This window comes from Leucopleurus acutus (genome assembly GCF_964270905.1).
Source record: "Leucopleurus acutus genome assembly, chromosome: 4".
Lineage (NCBI taxonomy): Eukaryota > Metazoa > Chordata > Mammalia > Artiodactyla > Delphinidae > Leucopleurus > Leucopleurus acutus.
The window spans coordinates 83593784-83619895 of NC_139146.1; the positions used below are offsets into that span (position 1 = coordinate 83593784).

General features: G+C 33.8%; 1 protein-coding gene across 10 annotated transcripts in view; it reads right to left on the reverse strand.

Moving 5' to 3' along the window:
- Nucleotides 1-11559: 11559 nt before the first annotated feature.
- Nucleotides 11560-26112, reverse strand: part of EPHA5 (EPH receptor A5) — a gene marked incomplete at both ends in the record, with an annotated part of 326480 nt that continues 311927 nt past the window's right edge. For 6 of the 10 annotated variants that reach the window (XM_082837946.1, XM_082837954.1, XM_082837953.1 and 3 more), the window contains 2 exons: nucleotides 19231-19390; nucleotides 22891-23084. In XM_082837946.1, the coding sequence (XP_082694072.1) occupies nucleotides 19231-19390; nucleotides 22891-23084 (354 nt within the window). Of the gene's footprint in view, nucleotides 11666-19230; nucleotides 19391-22890; nucleotides 23085-26112 lie in introns of those variants that run through there. The other 4 variants (XM_082837949.1, XM_082837947.1, XM_082837948.1 and 1 more) reach the window with 1 other exon arrangement.

Here is a 26112-nt window from a genome sequence, read left to right on the forward strand (position 1 = left end):
TTATTTGAAAGTTTTGATAATATTATGTTAAAACAAATACAGAATGAAAGGAATGATTGCAGTGAAATTAAAGAGAGGAAGAGATAAGAAAATCGAGGTAATGCTCTTACATGTTTTGATAGTGAAGAGGTGGCAAAGTGGGATGTATAAAGATACATAATATTTACTGAAGAATTATTATGTGGTGGACACTACTTTCACTCTATGTCGATATCCTTAGGTTATTATAACAGTCATGTTATTTCCTCACTTAATAGATGAGGTACCTGAAGGCAGGGAGGTTAAATGGCTTGTCTGAGTTCATGCAATTGTTAAGTGACAGATCAGGATATGAAATGTTGGCTGCAGACAACCATAGTGCTCTGTACTCCGTCACACGGTGTAGAGGAGGAGTAATGGGGCCAGGGAGACTGACAGCTGAGGATATTCAAGAGCAATGGATGGAACAGATTCCAAAGCATGTAGGAGAGTGTAATCTGGAACTCAGGGGCAGTAGGGTTAACTTTAAAAGAGAGAAGGGATATATGAATGAGCTATGTGATCTGGATGAAAATCACTTAACCTTGCATAGGCTCCATTTATATCTTTGTTCAAAAGAAAAACAGAATCCCCATAAGGTTAACAGCTGATCTTTCAGCAGAAACTCTGCAAGCCAGAAGGGAGTGGCAGGACATATTGAAAGTGTTGAAGGAGAAAAACCTGCAACCAAGATTACTCTACCCAGCAAGGATCTCATTCAGATTTGATGGAGAAATTAAAACCTTTACAGACAAGCAAAAGCTGAGAGAGTTCAGCACCACCAAACCACCTCTACAACAACTGCTAAAGGAACTTCTCTAGGCAAGAAACACAAAAGAAGGAAAGGACCTACAATAACAAACCCAAAACAATGAAGAAAATGGGAATAGGAACACACATATCGATAATTACCTTAAATGTAAATGGACTAAATGCTCCCACCAAAAGACACAGATTGGCTGAATGGATACAAAAACAAGACCCATATATTTGCTGTCTACAAGAGACCCACTTCAGACCTAGAGACACATACAGACTGAAAGTAAGGGGATGGAAAAAGGTATTTCATGCAAGTGGAAACCAAAAGAAAGCTGGAGTAGCAATTCTCATATCAGACAAAATAGACTTTAAAACAAAGACTATTAGAAGAGACAAAGAAGGACACTACATAATGATCAAGGGATCAATCCAAGAGGAAGATATAACAATTGTAAATATTTATGCACCCAACATAGGTGCACCTCAATACATAAGGCAAATACTGACAACCATAAAAGGGGAAATCGACAGTAACACATTCATAGTAGGGGACTTTAACACCCCACTTTCACCAATGGACAGATCATCCAAAATGAAAATAAATAAGGAAACACAAGCTTTAAATGATACATTAAATGAGATGGAGTTAATTGATATTTATAGGACATTCCATCCAAAAACAACAGAATACACATTTTTCTCAAGTGCTCATGGAACATTCTCCAGGATAGATCATATCTTGGGTCACAAATCAAGCCTTGGTAAATTTAAGAAAATTGAAATTGTATCAAGTATCTTTTCTGACCACAACGCCATGAGACTAGATATCAATTACAGGAAAAGATCTGTAAAAAATACAAACACATGGAGGCTAAACAATACACTACTTAATAATGAAGATATCACTGAAGAAATCAAAGAGGAAATCAAAAAATACCTAGAAACAAATGACAATGGAGACACAACGACCCAAAACCTGTGGGATGCAGCAAAAGCAGTTCTAAGGGGGAAGTTTATAGCAATACAAGCCCACCTTAAGAAGCAGGAAGCATCTCGAATAAACAACCTAACCTTGCACCTCAAGCAATTAGAGAAAGAAGAACAAAAAAACCCCAAAGCTAGCAGAAGGAAAGAAATCATAAAAATCAGATCAGAAATAAATGAAAAAGAAATGAAGGAAACAATAGCAAAGATCAATAAAACTAAAAGCTGGTTCTTTGAGAAGATAAACAAAATAGATAAACCACTAGCCAGACTCATAAAGAAAAAAAGGGAGAAGACCCAAATCAATAGAATTAGAAATGAAAAAGGAGAGGTAACAACTGACACTGCAGAAATAAAAGAGATCATGAGAGATTACTACAAGCAACTCTATGCCAATAAAATGGACAATCTGGAAGAAATGGACAAATTCTTAGAGAGGCACAACCTGCCAAGACTGAATCAGGAAGAAATAGAAAATATGAACAGACCAATCACAAGCACTGAAATTGAAACTGTGATTAAAAATCTTCCAACAAAGAAAAGCCCAGGACCAGATGGCTTCACAGGCGAATTCTATCAAACATTTAGAGAAGAGCTAACACCTATCCTTCTCAAACTCTTCCAAAATATAGCAGAGGGAGGAACACTCCCAAACTCCTTCTACGAGGCCACCATCCCCTTGATACCAAAACCAGACAAGGATGTCACAAAGAAAGAAAACTACAGGCCAATATCACTGATGAACATAGATGCAAAAATCCTCAACAAAATACTAGCAAACAGAATCCAACAGCACATTAAAAAGATCATACACCATGATCAAGTGGGGTTTATTCCAGGAATGCAAGGATTCTTCAATATACACAAATCTATCAATGTGATAAACCATATTAACAAACTGAAGGAGAAAAACCATATGATCATCTCAATAGATGCAGAGAAAGCTTTTGACAAAATTCAACACCCATTTATGATAAAAACCCTGCAGAAAGTAGGCATAGAGGGAACTTTCCTCAACATAATAAAGGCCATATATGACAAGCCCACAGCAAACATCATCCTCAATGGTGAAAAACTGAAAGCATTTCCACTAAGATCAGGAACAAGACAAGGTTGCCCACTCTCACCACTCTTATTCAACATAGTTTTGGAAGTTTTAGCCACAGCAATCAGAGAAGAAAAGGAAATAAAAGGAATCCAAATCGGAAAAGAAGAAGTAAAACTGTCACTGTTTGCAGATGACATGATCCTATACATAGAGAACCCTAAAGATGCTACCAGAAAACTACTAGAGCTAATCAATGAATTTGGTAAAGTGGCAGGATACAAAATTAATGCACAGAAATCTCTGGCATTCCTATATACTAATGATGAAAAATCTGAAAGTGAAATCAAGAAAACACTCCCATTTACCATTGCAACAAAAAGAATAAAATATCTAGGAATAAACCTACCTAAGGAGACAAAAGATCTGTATGCAGAAAATTATAAGACACTGATGAAAGAAATTAAAGATGATACAAATAGATGGAGAGATATACCATGTTCTTGGATTGGAAGAATCAACATTGTGAAAATGACTTTACTACCGAAAGCAATCTATAGATTCAATGCAATCCCTATCAAACTACCACTGGCATTTTTCACAGAACTAGAACAAAAAATTTTGCAATTTGTATGGAAACACAAAAGACCCCGAATAGCCAAAGCAATCTTGAGAACGAAAGAAGGAACTGGAGGAATCAGGCTCCCAGACTTCAGACTATACTACAAAGCTACAGTTATCAAGACGGTATGGTACTGGCACAAAAACAGAAAGATAGATCAATGGAACAGGATAGAAAGCCCAGAGATAAACCCACGCACATATGGTCACCTTATCTTTGACAAAGGAGGCAGAAATGTACAGTGGAGAAAGGACAGCCTATTCAATAAGTGGTGCTGGGAAAACTGGACAGCTACATGTAAAAGTATGAAATTAGATCACTCCCTAACACCGTACACAAAAATAAGCTCAAAATGGATTAAAGACCTAAATGTAAGGCCAGAAACTATCAAACTCTTAGAGGAAAACATAGGCAGAACACTCTATGACATAAATCACAGCAAGGTCCTTTTTGACCCACCTCCTAGAGAAATGGAAATAAAAACAAGAGTAAACAAATGGGACCTAATGAAACTTAAAAGCTTTTGCGCAGCAAAGGAAACCATAAAGAAGACCAAAAGACAACCCTCAGAATGGGAGAAAATATTTGCCAATGAAGCAACCGACAAAGGATTGATCTCCAAAATTTATAAGCAGCTCATGCAGCTTAATAACAATAAAACAAACAACCCAATCCAAAAATGGGCAGAAGACCTAAATAGACATTTCTCCAAAGAAGATATACAGAGTGCCAACAAACACATGAAAGAATGCTCAACATCACTAATCATGAGAGAAATGCAAATCAAAACTACAATGAGATATCATCTCACACCAGTCAGAATGGCCATCATCAAAAAATCTAGAAACAATAAATGCTGGAGAGGGTGTGGAGAAAAGGGAACCCTCTTACACTGTTGGTGGGAATGTAAATTGATACGAGAACAGTATGGAGGTTCCTTAAAAAGTTACAAATAGAACTACCATATGACCCAGCAATTCCACTACTGGGCATATACCCTGAGAAAACCATAATTCAAAAAGAGTGATGTACCAAAATGTTCATTGCAGCTCTATTTACAATAGCCCAGAGATGGAAACAACCTAAGTGTCCATCATCGGATGAATGGATAAAGAAGATGTGGCACATATATACAATGGAATATTACTCAGCCATAAAAAGAGACGAAATTGAGCTATTTGTAATGAGGTGGATAGACCTAGAGTCTGTCATACAGAGTGAAGTAAGTCAGAAAGAGAGAGACAAATACCGTATGCTAACACATATATATGGAATTTTAAAAAAAAAATGTCATGAAAAACCTAGGGGTGAAACAGGAATAAAGACACAGACTTACTAGAGAATGGACTTGAGGCTATGGGGAGGGGGAAGGGTAAACGGTGACAAAGCGATAAAGAGACATGGACATATATACACTACCAAACGTAAGGTAGATAGCTAGTGGGAAGCTGCCGCATAGCACAGGGAGATCAGCTCGGTGCTTTGTGACCGCCTGGAGGGGTGGGATAGGGAGGGTGGGAGGGAGGGAGACGCAAGCGGGAAGAGATATGGGAATATATGTATATATATAACTGATTCATTTTGTTGTGAAGCTGAAACTAACATACCATTGTAAAGCAATTATACTCCAATAAAGATGTTAAAAAAAAAAAAAAAGAAAAACAGAATAAATGTCTCAACTGTTGTGAGGATTGAATGAAGATTTTTACTTTCTGGAAATTTAGGATCATTAAGAAACTTCAAACTGAAATTAATAATCCCAACAGATTTGTATTTTTCATAACCAACTATTAAAAAATTAGACGGATGATTTAAGAATAACTCTTGCTGTGAAAAAATTCATCTATATTTCGGCATTTTTGCCAACTTCATTCCAATTTGCTAGTTTTTACCTGCTGAATTCAAGTAAAATACATTTGATATTTTATATAGAACTCTGCTTAATTTGAATGGCTACTGTGGATTTTCAGAAACATCAACTTATTTTACTTTTGATAATAATAATTTGGTAGTAAATCACCTGTAGACTTCAAAGTTTCATAGAGGAATTTCAGCTATCATGGATGGAATTAAGTAATATATATTTATTACAATTTCCTAAGCTTGTAAGTGAGAAAACTATGACATATGCTAGAAAAATACTCTGAATTAGATTGTGCTGCTACTCAGTGGAAGAATCACAAATAAGAAGAACTTCTTTTGATTCCCAAAGTCTGCTTATTCTGAAAACTGAATATGTTAGAAATGTAATCAGTCAGATCCTGGTTCCCACTCAATGTTTACACTTTGCTTTGGAAAAGTGTGCACATCATTTTTTTTCACTAACCATTAGTTCCTGCATCAATTAAATTAACAGGTTGGCTTAAATTAATCCATTACCTAGATAGCACGGGGTGGAATCAGAATAGTGTGGTAGAAAGTACATGGGTTTGGTCTCAAATAAATGTGGGTTTCATCCTACCTTTGAAAAGAAGTCAGACTTTGGGCAATTTCTTGACAGCTTTGAGTCATTGTTTCCTTATGAGTAAAGCAGAGACAATAAAATGTATCTCAAAGGTAAGTGTAAAAATTCTAATACAAAATAGTGCATTCTTATTAAATGTTAATTAACTTTTTCACCACCACCCCATCACTCCTACCTGGTCAAAAGTGCCTATGGGATTGGGGGAAAATTCCTTTTATCACAGGATCTTTACCTCTGTAGCAAAGCAAGAGTAAGAATTGTCTACTTGCTGAGAAAGAACTCATAGTCTTTACATGAGAGTAAAGCAAATAGCATATGATTTCCCTTGTAATAGTGATTTTCTGCATAGACAATGGGGTTATGGATAATTTCCAGAGGCATGGTGATGTCACTTTTTATGAATTAAGTGCAAACAAAATACAAATATGATTCATTTCCTCGAATACAGCAGATTGTTTGTTATGCTTTTTACAAAAGGAGACCAATATGATACAATACACAGAGAAGAAGAGGGAGTGTTTGTACTTAATGACATCCCTTCCTGTAAGAATGCAACTCCTCCACACTCTGCCACAAGCAGATGCTTGTTGATAAGAACGTCATCAGAAAGTCTCTTTTTGCAGACGGTACACACAGTTTTCTGTTTGTTTGGTTTTTTTTTCTTTCAAGTAATGTTGTATAACACTGTCACAATTAAACTTCTAATTAGGTTTCACACAGTTATGCTCATGTCCAACAATCTCAGTGTCAAACTCTAGTTGCAAAAAATATTTGAATGCAAAGATTCGTGAATATGTCTTTGAGGAAAAGAGATGCTGATTGCACTTTAAATATTTAGCATAAGAAATTCCAACATGTTTAGCAGAAGGAACTGAAATCATTATACAAAGACTGTAAGTTTTAAGTCTTTTGGGGGAGGGTTAAGCATGACAATCGGAATTAACTGTATTCAAGTTTTTTTTATTTTCTGAAAAAATATAAAATTTCATATCTTACACTACAAAAACATGTACACAAACCAAATGCACATAGAGCTTCAAACGGAGAAAAAATACAGAAATGCTAATTCTTCCTTGAATTAATGTTGAGGCAGGGACTTGAGATATCCCAACGCCTAACATAGAATAACGCTATAGAGCTGCTTCTGACTTGCCTGAAACTAAAACATTCTAATAAACATATTAACAAATGACTGAGTCTAAGTTTTATTCTCAGACTATTATAAATGTAAATTTTTACACTTTTAAATAATAAATTGTAAAACTATTAGCATCTAAAGATGCACAAACATGTTGACTACTGAAACTTCTACTGTTAAGATAGCCCAGCTTGAATAAATATCACATTTTTTGCCACCTTCAATTTTTTTTCATTTACATTTAGAAGAAACAAATAACGTTTGATTCTGATTATTATAAATAGACTCTTTAAGAACTGGTGTCTTTTCCTAAGCAATAATTATGTGGTCATTCTGAATAAGAACATTCAATCATTTATGTGTAAAAAGACTTCTTCATAAATCAACAAGAAATGAAAAGAAAGTTCTTATCTATTTCTTCTTTGATACGTTACTATATAATTAACAGCATAATAGAGAAAAATATTCAATGTAACCAGCTGTGCTACAGAGTTGAAAAAATGCTGACTTATTCTAGTTATTAATTTCAAATAAAACTAGCACTTTGATTGTTTATTCATTATTATCATCATCATTTTATTGTACCTACTTTTTATTTTGAGGTTAAACATCTGTCAGGACATAAGCAAAGACAGTTTACTATCATACTTAGCTTTTTTCTTTATTTTTAGAAAGGACAAAATGAGAAAAGGATCTTATTCTACTATGCAACATCATACATCTAGTAAATTTCTAACATCTGACTCAAATGGCATTTGCCATCTAATGTACAATTACAGCCAACAAATGTCTTCCACAGGTAAATATCTCTGCTTGTGCTTTTGAGAACCCACTTTAAATGGGAGAAAGAATTGTGTTAAAAAAATCTTTAAATTTCACATGGAGATTAAATAGCAGACATGCAAACACATTAAGTGCTCAACTGATATTAATTTTCCATTTTAAACTTGAGATAGGAAACTATTTCTTCACCATTGCACACTGGTTAAAACTCTTACAAACTGAGTTAAGGATGTTTTGCATTGTTTTGGCAACTCTGAAACTAATAATGCTGACCACATTTAAGTTTAGGTAGAATATTGGAATATAATTTTTATAGTAATCCTACAATTTTAGAACACTGACTTGGTGATTATAATACAAGAAATAAAAGACCATGCACATTCATTTTTTTTAAATGGGAAAATCAAAATTTTTACATTTTTACATACAATTCATACATTTCAACAGCCAAGAAGAACTGATTATGTCATTTTTACATGTGAGTAAATGGCAAGATTAGAAAACAAATTATGATTGATAAAAGTAGAATTGAGTGACTTCGACAGATATCAGTAAGTTGAGAATTACTCCCTGCTTTTACCTCTTTTTCGAAGTTAAACACTGAGAAAGACTTATGGTTTAACAGTATTGTTACTGATAGTTAAAATAACATTATGTTTAATTTGACAAATCTATCTTATGTACTAAAATTATTGAATCTATATTTTATTTTTGTTGTCTGGTAGGTGACGATATGAACCAAAAGGATAAGAAATCACACAATCAAGATTTGTCAAACCTTGCCCTGGGTTACTGCCTTGTTGCATTTCACAAAAGCTGCCTCTCTCCTTGTTCCACTTCTCACATTTATAGATGAGATTGGCACTTCCCAATTGGTGATATATCGAGTAGTGAACAAATATTTTTGAAAGGAATTCTTTCTTCTTTTTTTTGGGGGGGGGGAGTGCATCTTCTAAAATCATATTGACATTCCTTAGAAAGTCTCAACCAAAGTGAGATATGGATGAAAGCTATGTGTTTATTTAACTTTCATCTCAATTTACTTTACAAAATATACATTAAGTTTGCAAAGGAAGGAAATAAATTTGATCGAAATTAATTTATAATGTTCTTTTGTGAAAAAAAGAAAATCTGCATTGTAACTTCAAATTCCAATCACTTAGATATATTCCGTCCTGACCTCCGAATCATCTTTGAACACATAAAGCTGGAAAACAATTTAAGTATATTTGTTATGTATAAGTAATTGTGGCTAGTCCATCAACTCTAAAATTTATGGTCATTTCTCTTTTAAATCAATAAATTTATTCTTACTTTGAAGTTTCTCAGTTGTTACTTTATCACTTATATTTGGTTGGTTTTACTAAATTCAATAAATGCAACACAATCTCCAATTATTTTGTACAAAAGGAATTAGTTTAGTTACTTTTTTGTTTTCTGAAACAAACAAATGCATCTTTCATAATGGTGATGCCTCCTTACTTGTGATTTTATCAAGACAAAGTTAAGTCCATCTCTCTCTATTTTCTCTGGAAATTTCACTACTATAGAGTATACTTAAGCATAGTTTGTGTGGACCCATGGTACAGTACAGACCCAGTAAAGAATTATAGCCCTAATTGGACGGGACTCAATATATCATTTGAAATTGCTTAAAACTTCCCTTTTTCCCTATATTCTTTAGCAAAGAGATACTTAGTAAAAGGTGGGCAGGGTAGAAAGAAGGTACGTCCCCAAAGTTTATTCTTGTATATGCTAACATTTGACTGAAACAGGCACTTGGGAAAGAGAGAGGGGGTACCAACAATATAATGCTGGTATATTCTCTATGGATGTCACTAATCCAAGCTACTCCAGTATAACTATTGCCACTGATAACCAGAAGTAGGCTGTATTTTGCTTAAATGCTGTGCTCTTTGAATAATCACATGTCATTCATGATTTATAAAGTGTAATAATACAAAAAAACTTGGTTATTTCACCAAGGAGCTCAGTTTTGTTCAAGTTCTAATAACGGTTCAAATGTCAGTCTTCACCAAGTGTGGTATATAGAATGTACATAGGACATATATTTCTTAATAAGGCCAGTTAAATAACACTTTAGATTGGCTCATCAAAATAAATTCAGTTCAGTGTAACTGAATACAAGATGAAATTACCAAATGAATAAACTGCCATCAACAAATAAAACTGTCAAGTCTTGCCATAGAGAAAATTCTAAAGGGAAAAATATATACATATGTATTTGTCATCATTCCATTGCTGCTTTAGTATCAAAATTTCTTAGAGCTGAGCCACAAGGGAAATGGTTACCAAGGATTAACACTTAGGGGTAATGCTTGGTGCTATGTGCTGGATTTAACAACATTAACAGAAGTCTGCACAGTTAAATCCTTCTACATCCTGCTGAAAACGTGCCCTTCGGTGTCAACTTTGCTTGACAAGATATTTTCTGGGACTCAGAAAGGTGAAATTTCTTACAGGGGTGCAAGATTAATGGCTAGAAGAACTGCATTATCACAGATATCACAAAGTATTTTTAAAACGCCAAAGGGGATTTAGTCTTTTAGACATTTCCTGTTGGTGAATAAAGAGATTTAGTAGCTTTTAGACACATGAGAGGAAACAAGACACAAGCTTGGGTTAAATTTTGTTTTAAGCTTCCCTATTTCTCCGATTCCTAATACACTCTGGAACACTTGTTCCTGAATGTTGCTAAAATTAAAACACTATTAACAATGCAAGCAGAATGGTAATACACACATGTGCAAGCCACACACACACAGAGCTCCAACTTAAATTGATTCCTGGGTATATAGCAAATTATACAGTATATTCACATTTATTACCTAGTAGTTTCTAGAAGAACAACTATAAGTAAATTTTATAACACAGAAAAATAAATATACACCCTGTATTGTACTTGTCCTTGATCAAGCAACATGTTTATACACTAGTTTCTATAACTTAACGCTGTGTAACAGCATTTAAAATTACAAAAGAAGATATCTATTTAGAAATTATCTAACCATATTGCTCTTCAATACACTTATGTAGACAATTAAGACTTGAAGTTTGAAGTAAACTTCAGTAAACTGCAGCTTTTGTTAGCCCACAAATGGCTATAAAACTTTCCCTTTCAAACAGATTCTTGGAAATTTTGAAAAGGGCTGCCTTCTTTCTATAAAGGTGCTATAGGGGCTTCCCTGGTGGCACAGTGGTTGAGAGTCTGCCTGCCGATGCGGGGGACACGGGTTCGTGCCCGGGTCCGGGAAGATCCCACATGCCGCGAAGCGGCTGGGCCCCTGAGCCATGGCCGCTGAGCCTGCGCGTCCGGAGCCTTTGCTCCGCAACGGGAGAGGCCACAACAGTGAGAGAGGCCCGCATACCGCAAAAAAAAAAAAAAAAAAAAAAAAAAAAAGGTGCTATATATAGTTATATATTTCATGTATAAAATTTTGTAGAAGTAGTGAGAAGGATTTTGTTGTAATATAAGATAATGTTTAACCTCATGTTCTTATTCCATGTAGGTTATATTTGCTTCATGAAAAATGAAGATATTGAGAGGAAGATAAAGAGATTTTAGTAAAACACTGATCACAAATTCTGTGGCTGAAACAAATGCTTTCTTAAGGTTTAGAAATCACTGAGTTTTCCCTTTTACCCCCTTTTTTGTTAAAATAAATCTCAGGGCTTGTTTACAAAGTGCAGAATCATTCACTTGACGAAGTGACAATTAACTGAAGTTACAATGGCACCATCCTGTTGACCAGCTGCACCTTCATTTCTTGAAGGCTGTTCATAATCTTCTTCTGGTGACCAACAAGAGTCACTCCAAGCCGTCTCAAATCCCTGCATGAAGAAAGCACACATTGGATGTATGTATTGATTCAATTTGTAGCACACCTCAATATTTCACGCTGGCAAAGAGGCAAACATTTTGCAGAAACTAATTAGATTACAGTCCCAATTTACACATACAGGGTCCAGTTTTCAAAAGCAGGCTCTAAAATTGTACCTGAAAATCTGTTTGCAGTCAAAGATATATTTACAACAAGGAGTGATATATTATACATTTGCCACCCTTTTTGGACATGATTATTTTGGTGGCACAGAGCAGTGAAAAAACAAATTTGCACATGCTTACCAATAAATATTTAAATTAAAGGGTACAATTTCATTGAACGGTTTTGAAAATATGGACCTATAATATGAACAAGCACTTTTTTTTTTTTTTGCTAAAAGAAGTGAGCATAAAATATACTTTAAAAAATTTCATAGCTAAGCAGTTGAAGACCAAACTTTTCAAATGACTCAGTCAGCAAAATCATCTTCTATAACGGATATCTTTAGGGGATAATCAGCACTACATTGCTCTTATAACACTTACAAATATTTAATTTTTTACTTGGAACCCAAAGTAGAGGAGCTTTCTTCCTTTATCAAATACATCTAGGCTCTACTGGCATTTAGAGCATTCTGAAGATTACACGCTATCAAGCAGTCTTTTTAACCAAGATGCTCTCATACTGTTTCTTTTAAACAAGCTTATTATTCAAAAGAAAACTACAAATGTTTAGATTCCTAAACTACTAGCATATTATGGAGCTCAAGGCCAGTGCTCATGGTTTTTAAATGTTATTTCATAGGATATTCAGGAATTCTATTTTCCCAAAATATGCATTTGGAAAATATAATAATTCAGGTACATTTGGCAAATAATAACGTTAATTATAAAAAATGAGCATTAACAATTCAAGATTTTTAAATGACAAGGGATGTTTGGTATGTCAGATTTTTTAGATAATTACTCTATTTAACACATTATGCTAAAAGTAGAATATTTTTGCATTCAGTCAGTGCATCAATTTCAGATTGTCTTAGAATTCTTTAGAATTGGACACAATGACACTAGAATTATTATATGTAAAATTGAATAGTTTTGGAAGATCAAAGAAATCTCTTAATTATCAGAGGATACAAATGGAATAAAAGGGTACTTAACCTCCATGTGTATTATTATTGGAAATAATTATTTATCTAAATAATATCTTAGGTGTCTTTTTCTATTTATGTTTTCTTGATTTCTTATGAGAGTTTTAGCAAATGGCAAATAGCTAAAAAAAAAAAAAAAGCCATCACTTGGCTAGATAACACAGCCAGTCTTAGCAGAACCGGGACTAAAACCAGGAATCTGACACCAAAGTCCATACTCTTAATTTCTCATTTCTCTGAGATATAATTTTGAGCAAAGAACTTTAAATTACATGTAATTATTTATTCACCTGTAAAATGAGAACTCTGTATATATAACATCAAATATCCAAAATTCTAAAAGAAAGAAGATATCTAATAAAGGAAACCAAACACTTACTTCTTTGACTGAAGCTATGGAAACACAATCTATAGAAGTATACTTCATGGCAACTACAGTTATGGGCTGTATAACTAATACTCATGTTTCCACATGTAATTTATGCATCATGAATTGTGAAGACAGGAGAATTCATGGGTGCTCACTACCAAACTTTGGACCTAAGTCAGGAGAAAAGAGTCTAAAATTTCTTAAACTGAAAGCAATCGACCTCTACTAGAGAATGTAAATAATTAGTACTTGAAATAAAGTTTAAAACATATGTTTTATCACATGCTTTATAAACCTACAGGTGATTCTGACAAATTCAGATTTGAAAGTACTGATTTAATATATACATACTTAAACTGCACAATTCATATGGCCAACCCAATTAATAGGAATGAGGCTTTGAAAATAGCTATTACAGTTTATTCTGAAAGACCTGAAAAAATTTTACAGGTTTTCCTGCTCAAACAGGGTGAACTTTGCATATATAATACCAAAACCTTAATTTGAAGTGTGTTTCTATGGCAGGGGGCATGGGTGTATGCGTGTATGTATTCCATATTCCAACTCTTGGTTGTTTTGTCTAACTCATGAAATCACTAGTTTGACTTATTTTTGTTTCCATTGTCTTAACCTGTTATTATATGTAAGTATAACCTCATTCTCTGCAAATAACCACAAGAAAGACTCTGGTTCAGTGCTTTGGGAATTTAAATTTTTTGTGGCATCTATATCATGCTAAAGAATGAATGTTTTAAGGAATTGTATTGGATTAATACAGTTATAGAGTTTGTGTTTACAGGCAAATAAAACCTGTCCTTCTTCAGAACATTTCATATATCTAGATTTTAAATTAAATTTGTTTGAATTTTCCCAAGTATAAAATTTTATTTAGGATCATCTTATGATCTGATTATCCCCTAAGATTCATACGGAAGGTCAGACCACTGAAATTCTCTCTCTCCTTCCTCCTCTCTCTCCCTCCATCTCACCTCCCACCTCTACCCCTCCTTCCATGGGATAAACGGAATTATGAGAACACAGCATTGAGTTTTACATACTGCCATAAATTATGTCTTTAATGGAATGCTGTTGTTTTTAAAATCTGATCTGTCATTTCAAAAGCTGTCAAATTAATGTGCAGAGATTTAGAAAGTAGCATTTATAATGCATGCAATATACATTTACCTTTATACAATGTGATTTACAGTTAAAAAGTGGGCAGAAATAAGATTGTTAATGCAGTTAAACTTGTTCTCAGCAGCAAAGTAGTTTCTTTAAAAATCCCATTTATTATTTTTCTAATAATACTACAAATGAGAATTAAAAAGGTATTAGAAAAACGTTTCTAATAAAGGCTAAGTAACTTTATTCCAATATTGATAAGTACATTAAAGTATTTTCTTTTATGTAGTTTTGTCTCACACTTTTGTGATTTCCAACAATTTCCATTTTACTCCTTAAAGTACATATTAAATGGTCAATTTAACAGTAATAATGTGAAAGAAATTTGATAAAAACTGAAGTATTTTACATTTCATGATGAAGGTGCTGCTCTATTTGCAATGATTTTTGAAAAACTAACTTGAAAATGGTTTAAGATGTATTTTACTACTTCATTTTTCTATATAGGAATTTTTGTAGCAAGGCAAAGTTTTAGGTGTGTCCCCTTTACAAATATTATACTAATTTTTATCATGACCACGTGTAATCTTAAGTAATACCCAAAGCCAATTCTAATGATGATAAACTATATTTCAGCATAGGCCTATGAATCTAAACATGATGAGAATAGTATTGTTACATAAAAAATGATTTGGATTTTGTCAACAAAGCATGGTTAGTTTTAGAAACGCTGCAAATATAATGAATTGCCATTGTTGTGATGACATTCCAATCTTTCAAATGTTATTCCATAATATTAAATAATGGAAAACATTGATATTATGGTGCTAAAATGGCAGAATGAAAAATGGAGAATAACGAGAGGTGTTTAGTTGATATTGGAGCCAGCTCTTGATTATTCAGGATGTAGTTCATCCACTTGTAGAGGAAACATTCCCTTACATTCTTCTCCCTTCTGCTTTACACACCTTTTAGCCATATCATTGGTACTTAGCCCCACCAACACTGGCTGGATAGGAGAAGGGAGAAGAGAGTTTAATGAATATTCACTAAATTTCAGTGCTTATTCTTTTTGTCATAGTTTTATTATGCAGTTGTATGTTTGGACTTCTTTGGTTCACTTAAAAGAATCCTGATAATCATTATATATGTACTGTACAAGATAAATATACATATATTTGGCAAGAGAGAACTTAACCATGACCTGGTTATGTTTTTCAATGGTTGAGACCTTGTGAGGGTTACACTAGACATTTTAGCTTACTTATGTAGAGCACAGAGGATAGTAAGCACTCCTATGTGTATTTTAGGCATATAATAAATTATGCATAATGATAAGTTAAATTTATTTGAATTAGTGTGCACAAATTTTGACTCTAGATTTGTGACACTTTCCTTTAAAATATTTTAAGACCCTATTTTAATAAATGATACTAATAGGAATCTCTTCAGCTTACACACAATTGATATAATATTTAAGTTCATTGGACTTTGCTCATTTTCTGAATAATCAAAAGTTGACAGTACTGGTCTGACAAGTTTAAAAAACAGCTGTAATACTGTCCTTAATTCAAATCTTTGGATTCATTTTGCAACTCACCTCAAGCTCACAATTCCCCCTATCGACCATAACTCACTGCACTTAAACACCATAGTACAGATTGCATCATTACTGCTACAACAATTGTTCTAATATGAGTACTGTTCACAGAACAGCAAAGTTTAGGCACAGTGATCAGCAGACAGAAACATCTAAGGTTGAAAGCCACTTTCATTGAACACATTTTAACTCTAAGATCTTGAAATATTTCATTTCTATTCCACATCAAGCCATACGTGTATGTGCTGGCAAAAACAAAAAACAAAAAACATAAATAAAATTAAACCTTTATGAAGGAAATTTTCACCAAAGTATGTGGTTCTGAAAAACTGTAATTGTTTACTCTTCCTTATTCTAAACCCACCATGAGAACAAATTTAATGGCACAAATTATAGCATATTTTTCTTATGTAGGTATATGGCAGTTTGATCTTTTGCTTTATATTAATTAATTTTATTTTTTTTCTAAGCATTTATTACAGGTATGAATATTTCTTCCATTTCTCAGTTTCTATTGTACTCTGGCAATAATACTGACACTAATATTTTATTTTATTATAGTATTATACAGGCTACATAAAATTATTGTTTAGATATAGGCAAAGACTATGTATATATAAATCATTAAGTAGTTAAGAGTTTGTCTTTACTGATATCCCAGTTCCTTTGCCATAGTCTTTAATAATGACTGACTTTTTTTGGTGAAAGGCTAGCAAAATGCATAGATAATTTTCTTATATTTCTGACCAAACAAGTAACTGATTACCCACTCTTTTGTGAGTTATTTAACATAATAATTTGATAAATATGTTCTTACTAATAGGAAAAAAATATGCTCAAAAACACAATAAACAGGACTTCCCTGGTGGTGCAGTGGTTAAGAATCCACCTGCCAATGCAGGAGACATGGGTTCAATCCCTGGTCTTGGAAGATCTCACATGCCACAGAGCAACTAAGCCCATGTGCCACAACTACTGAGCCTGCACTCTAGAGCCCTCAAGCCACAACTACTGAGCCCGTGTGCCACAACTACTGAAGCCCGTGTGCCTAGAGCCCATGCTCCACAACAAGAGAAGCCACCGCAATGAGAAGCCCGCACACCACAATGAAGAGTAGTCCCTGCTCGCTGCAACTAGAGGAAGCCCACGCGCAGCAATGAAGACCCAACTCGGCCAAAAATAACTAAATAAAAAATAAATAAATTTATTAAAAAAAAATCAGTCCTCCAATTCAAATATTTTTAAAAAACAAACAAAAAACCCCACAGTAAACAAGATGACATGTATTTAAAAGGTGTTGGACTCTCCAATAAATCAGCTTCACTGAGGTTAAGGTTGGCTGGCTCAGTTCCTAGTAAGGAATGTGTTATTATGGTCCCAAGCAATTGACACATGGTGACCAACATTCTCTGAACAGGAAGATGTTGGTAAGTCTCTTAATTTCACCTTACTCTTCTGGTCAGAGTAAATAAATTAAAACATAAAATATCTGACAGGAGGCAATATAACAGGAGGCAACAAGCTACCAAAGTAACAGAGAGAGAAGAAATTGAACCAAGTAGAGAAGAACTGACCAGACAAAAATACTGGAAAAGAGAAATGAGTTGCAGACCATCGTAAGATGATAGAAGAAGCTATTAGGGCTTGAAAGAAAACATACAAAATGAGAGAGTTTAGAGATAGAAGGGAAAATAGGAAAGTAAAGAGAAAGGAATTAAAAGAAATAAGAAAAAGTGAAACCATAATTCTAAAACACTCAACATATTTACAGTATTTGGGGGCCCCAAAGAAAGTAAAACAGAGATAGTTAATGCAAAAGCCATTACTGGTGATTATAACTATTCTCTGAAGGGAGAAACAAAAAAAGTAGTGGATATAAATATATACATGTATATGTGCTATTTTAATAAAAAAAGAGACATCATTTAATGCAAATAGTTTTATTATATATTTACAGGTAATCTGACATCGGGTAGAAGAAATACCTACAGTATCATTTTAATATAAAATGACAAATGACTTTAATAAATTAAAATGACCATTTTTACAGAAAAATTAAAGAGCAATCATGTAAAAATAGTTTTAAATTATCAGTAAAATTTTCCATTTATTATTTTAAGTATAGCACAGATGAGTTTTTTGAGTGTCCAAAGAAATAATGGGCAAAGTATATGTGTCGTCAAATATATATGATTTAGTGGTGATGGTGAAAATGAGATTCAATAAATTAAGATAGCCAGCTGAGTGGTGATTTTAGGTCCTTTTAGCTATAGTTATGGAGAAGAGAAATGCTGAGAGAATATGACATTAATTGGTGATAAATGATGGTACCCTGTTACCTTTTCGTGGATGGGCAGTGAATTCAATGAACCAGAGAATGCCAGAATAGAAATGGTGAGAACCAAGCATTCAGTGTTCATATTATGTGAAGTAATGGAAGAAGGTCTGTGGTTTAGTGCTTTAGAAGGTTCTACCATGTTTTAAACCTTACAACAATATTTTAACCTTTGAATTTGTAGGTAATTTGAACTAAGTTATCATTTTATTCACAGGTTAAAACATCATTCGTGTTAATGTAATCTAGATGTAACCACCATAACAACAGTTAATTTTCACAAATAACAAATATTAGGCTAAAGTAATTACACATACAGAGTATATAATAAGATACAAACAACTTACAAGAATTCAATATTTAACTCTAGTGATTTTTATTTAATAAGATTTGATAAACTTTATCTTAAACGTGCAAACAGAAAAGGGCACAATTGGTTCCACTGAGATTGTACCAAATAACAAATCAGAGGCAGGATCTAATATATCCTTGGATTGCAAGAATATAATATGCACCACTTAGAGAGTAAACAAGATTCCTGCCTGGGAAGCTTTGCTTAAGGTGATGTTACCTGGATATTCATCAGAGCCAAAATTTAAGAGTATGTTTTGTTGTTATTTAGGGCTAGCCACACCAATTGTGCTTACAGTTTGTTTTGTTTTGTATTTACATTCATATAACATAGGTATCAGTATAAAAACTGTCAAGAAAACATCTTTTCCACAACACAAAGTACCAGTATTTTGCCAAGGAGATGTTATTCCAATTATTCAAATATGCAAATGTTATTTGTTTGAAGTAAAGAAGCAAAGATACTGGCCACAAGTAGCATTAACCATGCAGTTGTTAACAATACAGGCTAAAAATGAAGAGGCTTCTTTGAAAGCTGCCATACATGGACAAAGGTTAACTGATTTCCCTTGACCTCATCCAGATTGGTTTCTGAACAATTTTTCTCGCCCCAGCAATTATGTAAAAATTATCAGAAAAATTACTCACTCCAAGGTCACCTGAGCCACAGCGTCCATTGAACTGTATCCATTTTCCATGAAAATCTCTGTATATCGGCCCATTTTGATTGCTTCTAGCCATTCACCTACTGATCTGTAGGCCCCAGACCCCAGTGAGCCATGTTCTGCTAACAAATTAGGTACTCTAAAACACATAAAACACAAATATTAAAAGTAACATTTAAACTCTTTTGTAACAAATTATATTGTAATATTAGCTCATAATCAATGGATCTTTGAGTCTATAAGTATATTTATAATAGAAAAATATACAAATGCTAACAAGGAAGAAAGTAATTCAAAATACAGAACACAAAACAATCTGCTCAGATTTTTTCTATCGATAGTTAATGATGACTTATAATGGCTTGATATGTACATTAGCTAAAAATTCCATGTAGTAATTTAGAGGTATTTACTTCCTAAAGCTGTTTTGTTTGTAAAAATAATATAGAAAATGCTACCGAATAGAGATATGCAGGATAATTTGTGTAAAGCCAATTGCTTCTAGACTTCACTAGAGAAACCCATGCTCATTTAAGCTACATTCCCAGGAGACCAGAAGTTAGTTATCCTTTATATTATGCTCTTACATATACAGGGGTGCTTGTTAATTCACCTAATTACTGGTTAATTCCAGTAGTGGAACTGGAAAGCAAAATGTAACCCCCAATACATAAGAAAACTGAATAGCATTAATCAAACCATGTGATGCTCTTAACTATACTAAATTTATACACTTTGGCCAATAATATATGATATGATAATGATGATGAGGAAGATGATGATTTCTAGAAAGGTATCCTAAGGAAATAATCAGGAAAAATGGCAAAAAGTACATGTGCACATTTTTGCTAATGAAAGTAAATATCAAAAGCAATTTAAATGTCCATCAGTGGGAGTTTACTTAAGTACATTTCAACCATAAGATATAGGACAAATACCTTTCTTACTACTCATGTTCTCTGTACTTTCTCACATCCCGTTTACACTTCAACCTACTTCAGTGTAGTTTCTTCCACACCAATTCTATAAAAATTGCTCTGGTTAAGGTGAGCAATGACCTCGATTTTATCAAAATCTGTGAAGATTTTCCAATATGTAAGATGACTGACCTTTCAGAAACATTCAACAATCACCACTACCACCTCCCTCTTGAAATATTACCTTACCTCAACCTTTTTTGAATCATTGTTCTTTCTTTTGTGGCTACCATAACACTGTATGTGTCTCTTCAATCTCTTTTGCTTGCTTCTTTGTCTGACTTTAAAATTTGGAGGTAGCCAGGACATGGCTCTATATCTTGTCTACTCAGGCTATAACTTTATTCTACTTTAGGCAGTTTTACCCACTTTCATAGCATCTATTTTTCTCCGATTTTCATCTCCTGCTTAAATCTCTCATATATTCATATGCTTACTTCATGTCTCCATTAGTTCCTGGGGTTCTCATCACAACATGTCCAAAGCCACACTACTCATCTTCTCCACATCCAATTCTTCCTGAAGTTCTCGTCTTTATACTCTATGATACAATAGTCTGCTCCTTCCTCGTTTTCAGTCCCCTCACAATCTATAATTGTGTGTACTATCCATTCGACTTCCAATATATTGCAAATCTGACCATTTCTATTTAATTTGTCACCACCTTAGTTCAAGACATCATCATGTCTTACCTGCACAAGCACTCTAGCTCATAGTTATTCTGCTAAATTCTACTCTCACTTTCACAATGTTTTTATTTTGTTTATCTCTCTCTCCCCCAACTGTGTGTTGCTCAATGTTGTATAATCAGCACCTAGCCCACAGCATGACACAGAGTAGACACATGAATATTTATTGGATGAATAAGTGGACATTTGGTAGTAATTTGTAGCCATTAAACAGTACAGTCAAAGATTTATTGAAGATAGAATGGAGTATAGAATCTCGAAGTTGAGATTATAGAAGATTTGCAATTTTTGGTAATAGCAAAGTCTAGAATATGACTATGAAAAAGAGTTCAAGGTAGGCTAGAGACCAAAATCATTGAAGGGGAAAATTTCAAGTATTGAGAGATATTTGAATATCATCTACATGGTTACTCAAATCACCTAGTTTTGTGACATGGGTTGGGATAGAGAGAAAGAGACAGTGAATCAGGAACTAACACCTTCTAGAACCAGGATTTGTAGATGACTGAATAAAGATGGGGTAGTGAGAGATACAGTCCTCCCCCAGTATCTGCAGGGGATTGGTTCCAGGACCCCGTCCTCCACCCCATGGATACCCAAAACTATGGATGCTCAAGTCCCTTATATAAAATGGTGTAGTACAGTCGGCTCTCCACATCTGAACATACAGAGGACCAACTGTATTGTCTTAAGCTAAATCTATTTAAATGAAACCTAGCAAGCTGAATTCTACATAATAAATACAAGGAAGTATGAAAGTTCTTTGGAGATTTTAAAGCTGCTCTCAAGCTATAATGATGATGCTGATATAAATTAATACAATTTAGAACATAAAAATATATTTTTATGATTTCCTTTCCTTATATCCATTTGTGACAACTTAACATAACTCAGACAAGTAGATGAGAGAAACACAATATTTTAGATGACAATAAACAATTTAAAGCACTTATTTTGGGAACAACATAAGGAATGATCTCTAAGATGCATTCTCCAGTTGCTACCATAGAAAGTTAATGATGCCTGAACAGAGTTTGAAGATTCATTCCTCATTTATATTAAAAAATGACTTTTTGCCTAGTAAACAAATGTTATACCAGAATCATAGAACTTATGTAACTTTATCAACAAATTGTTTCTCATTTAGTTCATACTATGGGCAGCCAATTCAGTTACCAGCAGGATACCTTTTCTTGTGGAGATAGACAACTGTCTTATATATAGTGAAAATAGCAATTGGGTAAATTTTCTACTACAGAATCAAACTGATTTATTTTTTGAGAGGATAATTTTGTAATTTTTCAGGTAAAAGAGGTAAGAATGCTTTATATAATGTAACATTATTTAAATGCATTCACATGCATTCAGAAAAGTTTAAAAAATGCTCATTTGTTCACACAAATTTTTTCCACAAGATTACTCATTTATTATTTTTAAGTCCTGTTCATACTATGCAGTAAATGATTATCCAAATATCTGTACTCAACTGGAAAAGGAGTTGTTGATATTCATAAAATATGACAGGTGGTGAAATCTATTCTAAGGAAATCAAAGAGTAATTGTTGTTATATATCTCCTGTTTAAAATTATACCAGTGCTTAATTGGCTTTTACCCATCATCTTATATTCTTATTTTCCCCCATCCAAACCTATGTGGGGTCCAAAGCACCTGAAAATACACATATTTGGGGATTTTTTAAAATGCTACCTGAATCTGGCTATAGTTAACATTTATCTGAAACTGGTAGGTTAGACTATTAGATTAGGTACAGGTGTTTTAAAGTATAATTTAATCATTTATATTTCACTCATTATAAAAGAATAACATTATGCAAAAACCATATTCAAATAAATTAGTGTAATATAGGTTCATAGGCTAGCATGTGTACACAAATAATTTCATTAACTTGATATTTGTGGCATCAATCTGAATTAGCAATATTCAGAAAAACCTCTCCAGACTGGCCTTGTACCTGCTTGATGCATTGACCAGTGTCTTCAAGCTACTTGGGTTACGGATCAGCTTGTCCAACATGTTGACGATTTCATCAAACTTGGGCCTGCTATTTCGGTCTTTCTGCCAGCAATCCAGCATTAATTGGTAGAGAGCAGCAGGACAGTCCATGGGGCTTGGCAGACGGTAGCCTTCCTCTACAGCTTTAATCACCTGTGTAAAGTGAAACAGAACCGGTCCCCCAAAGCCACAAATTTAGTACAGAATAGCTTGAGAAATTTCCTACTGTTCAGTTTGCATCCTTTCTTACTCTTACTCTTGCAGTAACAAGCAGCATAACTGTCTCTAACAACCTTGATTATTCCATTTGCTGCAAAATACAACAAAGAAAAAATATGCTATTGCACAATATAAAAAAAGATAGGCTTTCCTCACATATGGTAAAGAAAATAAATGGTAATCATCTTTACCTAAAATCTTGGTGTAGGGTGATTTGTAAAATTAATTGACATAAAAATAAACAGTTCATCTTTTATTTATCCTCACATTCTGGAATCAAATGGAGATTAACTTTTCTAGTTGCCTCTCTGAAAAGTTAATGTCTTTTTAATGAAAAATTATGTGTAGAACAACATTTTTTAAAGTAATAGAACTGCAATTTTACTTCTAAAGAGACTTTTGGATGGCAAATGATGGATAAGTCAAAGGCTAAATTAGCATAAATGTCTTATGTATCATTTAATAATGTCAAGGTCTGGCTGTTTATTATCATCTACTGATTTCTGTCAGGAATTTGGAATGACTGTTTAGTAGTGCAGGCATTACAAAGATCATTGATTTTAAATGCAGCCACACATATGAGTATCAGTCTAATTGTGAGAGATTGTTTTATCAAAAACATTCTTAATGTTGCTGCTGCCATCAAAATGTCTAATTCCAGAAGAGTTCTGTCTATGCTACTGAACATAATAATACAACTTTTATTCAATTATTAAAATTTTAACATTTAAATGATAACCCAAACCAATAATAATGAGCATATTTCTCAAAATCCTATTTGAATAATTTCTTAATGATTAAACTTAATTATATTTTTCAACAAGCACTTTAGATTTGATCTGACAAATGGAAAAAATATGATGATTAGAATAGAATTGTTACCAAGATAATTTTGAAAGATTGTAGAGAAACCAGTCTCTCAATGATAAAGGAAATGACATCTGAACAAAAGTAGTGGCAGATGGAGAGATTTCAGAGACATTTATAACATAAGGGTAGAGGTGAGAGTAGAGAAAGTATTTGAGAGCAAACAAGTTCAAGTCTTTCACACTGGATGGTTGTTGTGATTAATTTTCGGTTAGCACATTCATGGGGGTGGGAAATGCTGACAGGTATAATTTGGGGCTTGTTTTATTTGAGGTGAGTAGGGAACCACAGATGGCAATCTACAGGAATCTGTCTGCAGTACAGGAGATATTTGAGCTGATAATAAATGTGAGGGTCATCAACGCTTGGTCACAGCTTGAAGTAGGGTATAGTTTATATCTCCCAGGAAGGCATGAAATAAAGGTTCCTGAGAAGCACCAATAGTTAAGTTTGGGCAGAGAAATAAAAAGTACTCAAAGACTCTAAAAATAAATGGTCAGATAAATAACTGAATAACTATGAGCAAAATACCTGGGAGTCACCTACCACTTTAGTTGACTCAAAAACAATACATCTTTATTATTATTATTTAATTTTATTTTCTGAACATCTTTATTGGTATATAATTGCTTTACAATGGTGTGTTAGTTTCTGCTTTATAACAAAGTGAATCAGCTATACATATACATCTATCCCCATATCTCCTCCATCTTGCGTCTCCCTCCCACCCTCCCTATCCCACCCCTCTAGGTGGTCACAAAGCACTGAGCTGATCTCCCTGTGCTATGTGGCTGCTTCCCACTAGCTATCTATTTTACATTTGTTAGCGTATATATATGTCCATGCCCCTCAAAAGTTAAAAGGCATAGAGGGAATTTTCCTCAACATAATAAAGGCCACACATGACAAACCCACAGCCAACATCGTTCTCAATGGTGAAAAGATGAACCCATTTCCACTAAGTTCAGGAACAAGACAAGGTTGCCCACTCTCACCACTATTATTCAACATAGTTTTGGAAGTTTTAGCCACAGCAATCAGAGAAGAAAAATAAATAACTGGAATCCAAATAGGAAAAGAAGAAGTAAAGCTGTCACTGTTTGTAGATGACATGATACTATATATAGAGAATCCTAAAGATGCCACAACTACTAAAGCTAATCAATGAATTTGATAAAGTAGCAGGATACAAAATTAATGCACAGAAATCTCTGGCATTCCTATACACTAATGATGAAAAATCTGAAATTGAAATTAAGAAAACACTCCCATTTACCACTGCAACAAAAAGAATAAAATATCTAGGAATAAACCTATCTAAGGAGACAAAAGGTCTGTATGCAGAAAATTATAAGACACTGATGAAGGAAATTAAAGGTGATACAAATAGATGGAGAGATGTACCACGTTCTTGGATTGGAAGAATCAACATTGTGAAAATGGCTCTACTACCCAAAGCAATCTAGAGATTCAATGCAATCCCTATGAAACTACCACTGGCATTTTTCACAGAACTAGAACAAAACATTTTACAATTTGTATGGAAACACAAAGGACCGTGAATAGCCAAAGCAATTTTGAGAAAAAAAATAAAAAACAGAGCTGGACGAATCAGGCTCCCAGACTTCAGATTATACTGCAAAGCTACAGTAATCAAGACAGTATGGTACTGGCACACAAACAGAAATATAGATCAATGGAACAGGATAGAAAGCCCAGAGATAAACCCACGCACATATGGTCACCTTATCTTTGATAAAGGAAGCAAGAATATACAGTAGAGAAAAGGCAGCCTCTTCAATAAGTGGTGCTGGGAAAACTGGACAGCTACATGTAAAAGAGTGAAATTAGAACACTCCCTAACACCATACACAAAAATAAACTCAAAATGGATTAAAGACCTAAATCTAAGGCCCAACACTATCAAAGTCTTAGAGGAAAACATAGGCAGAACACTCTATGACATCAATCACAGCAAGATCCTTTTTGACTCACCTCCTAGAGAAATGGAAATAAAAAACAAAAATAAACAAATGGGACCTAATGAAACTTAAAAGCTTTTGCACAGCAAAAGAAACCATAAAGAAGACCAAAA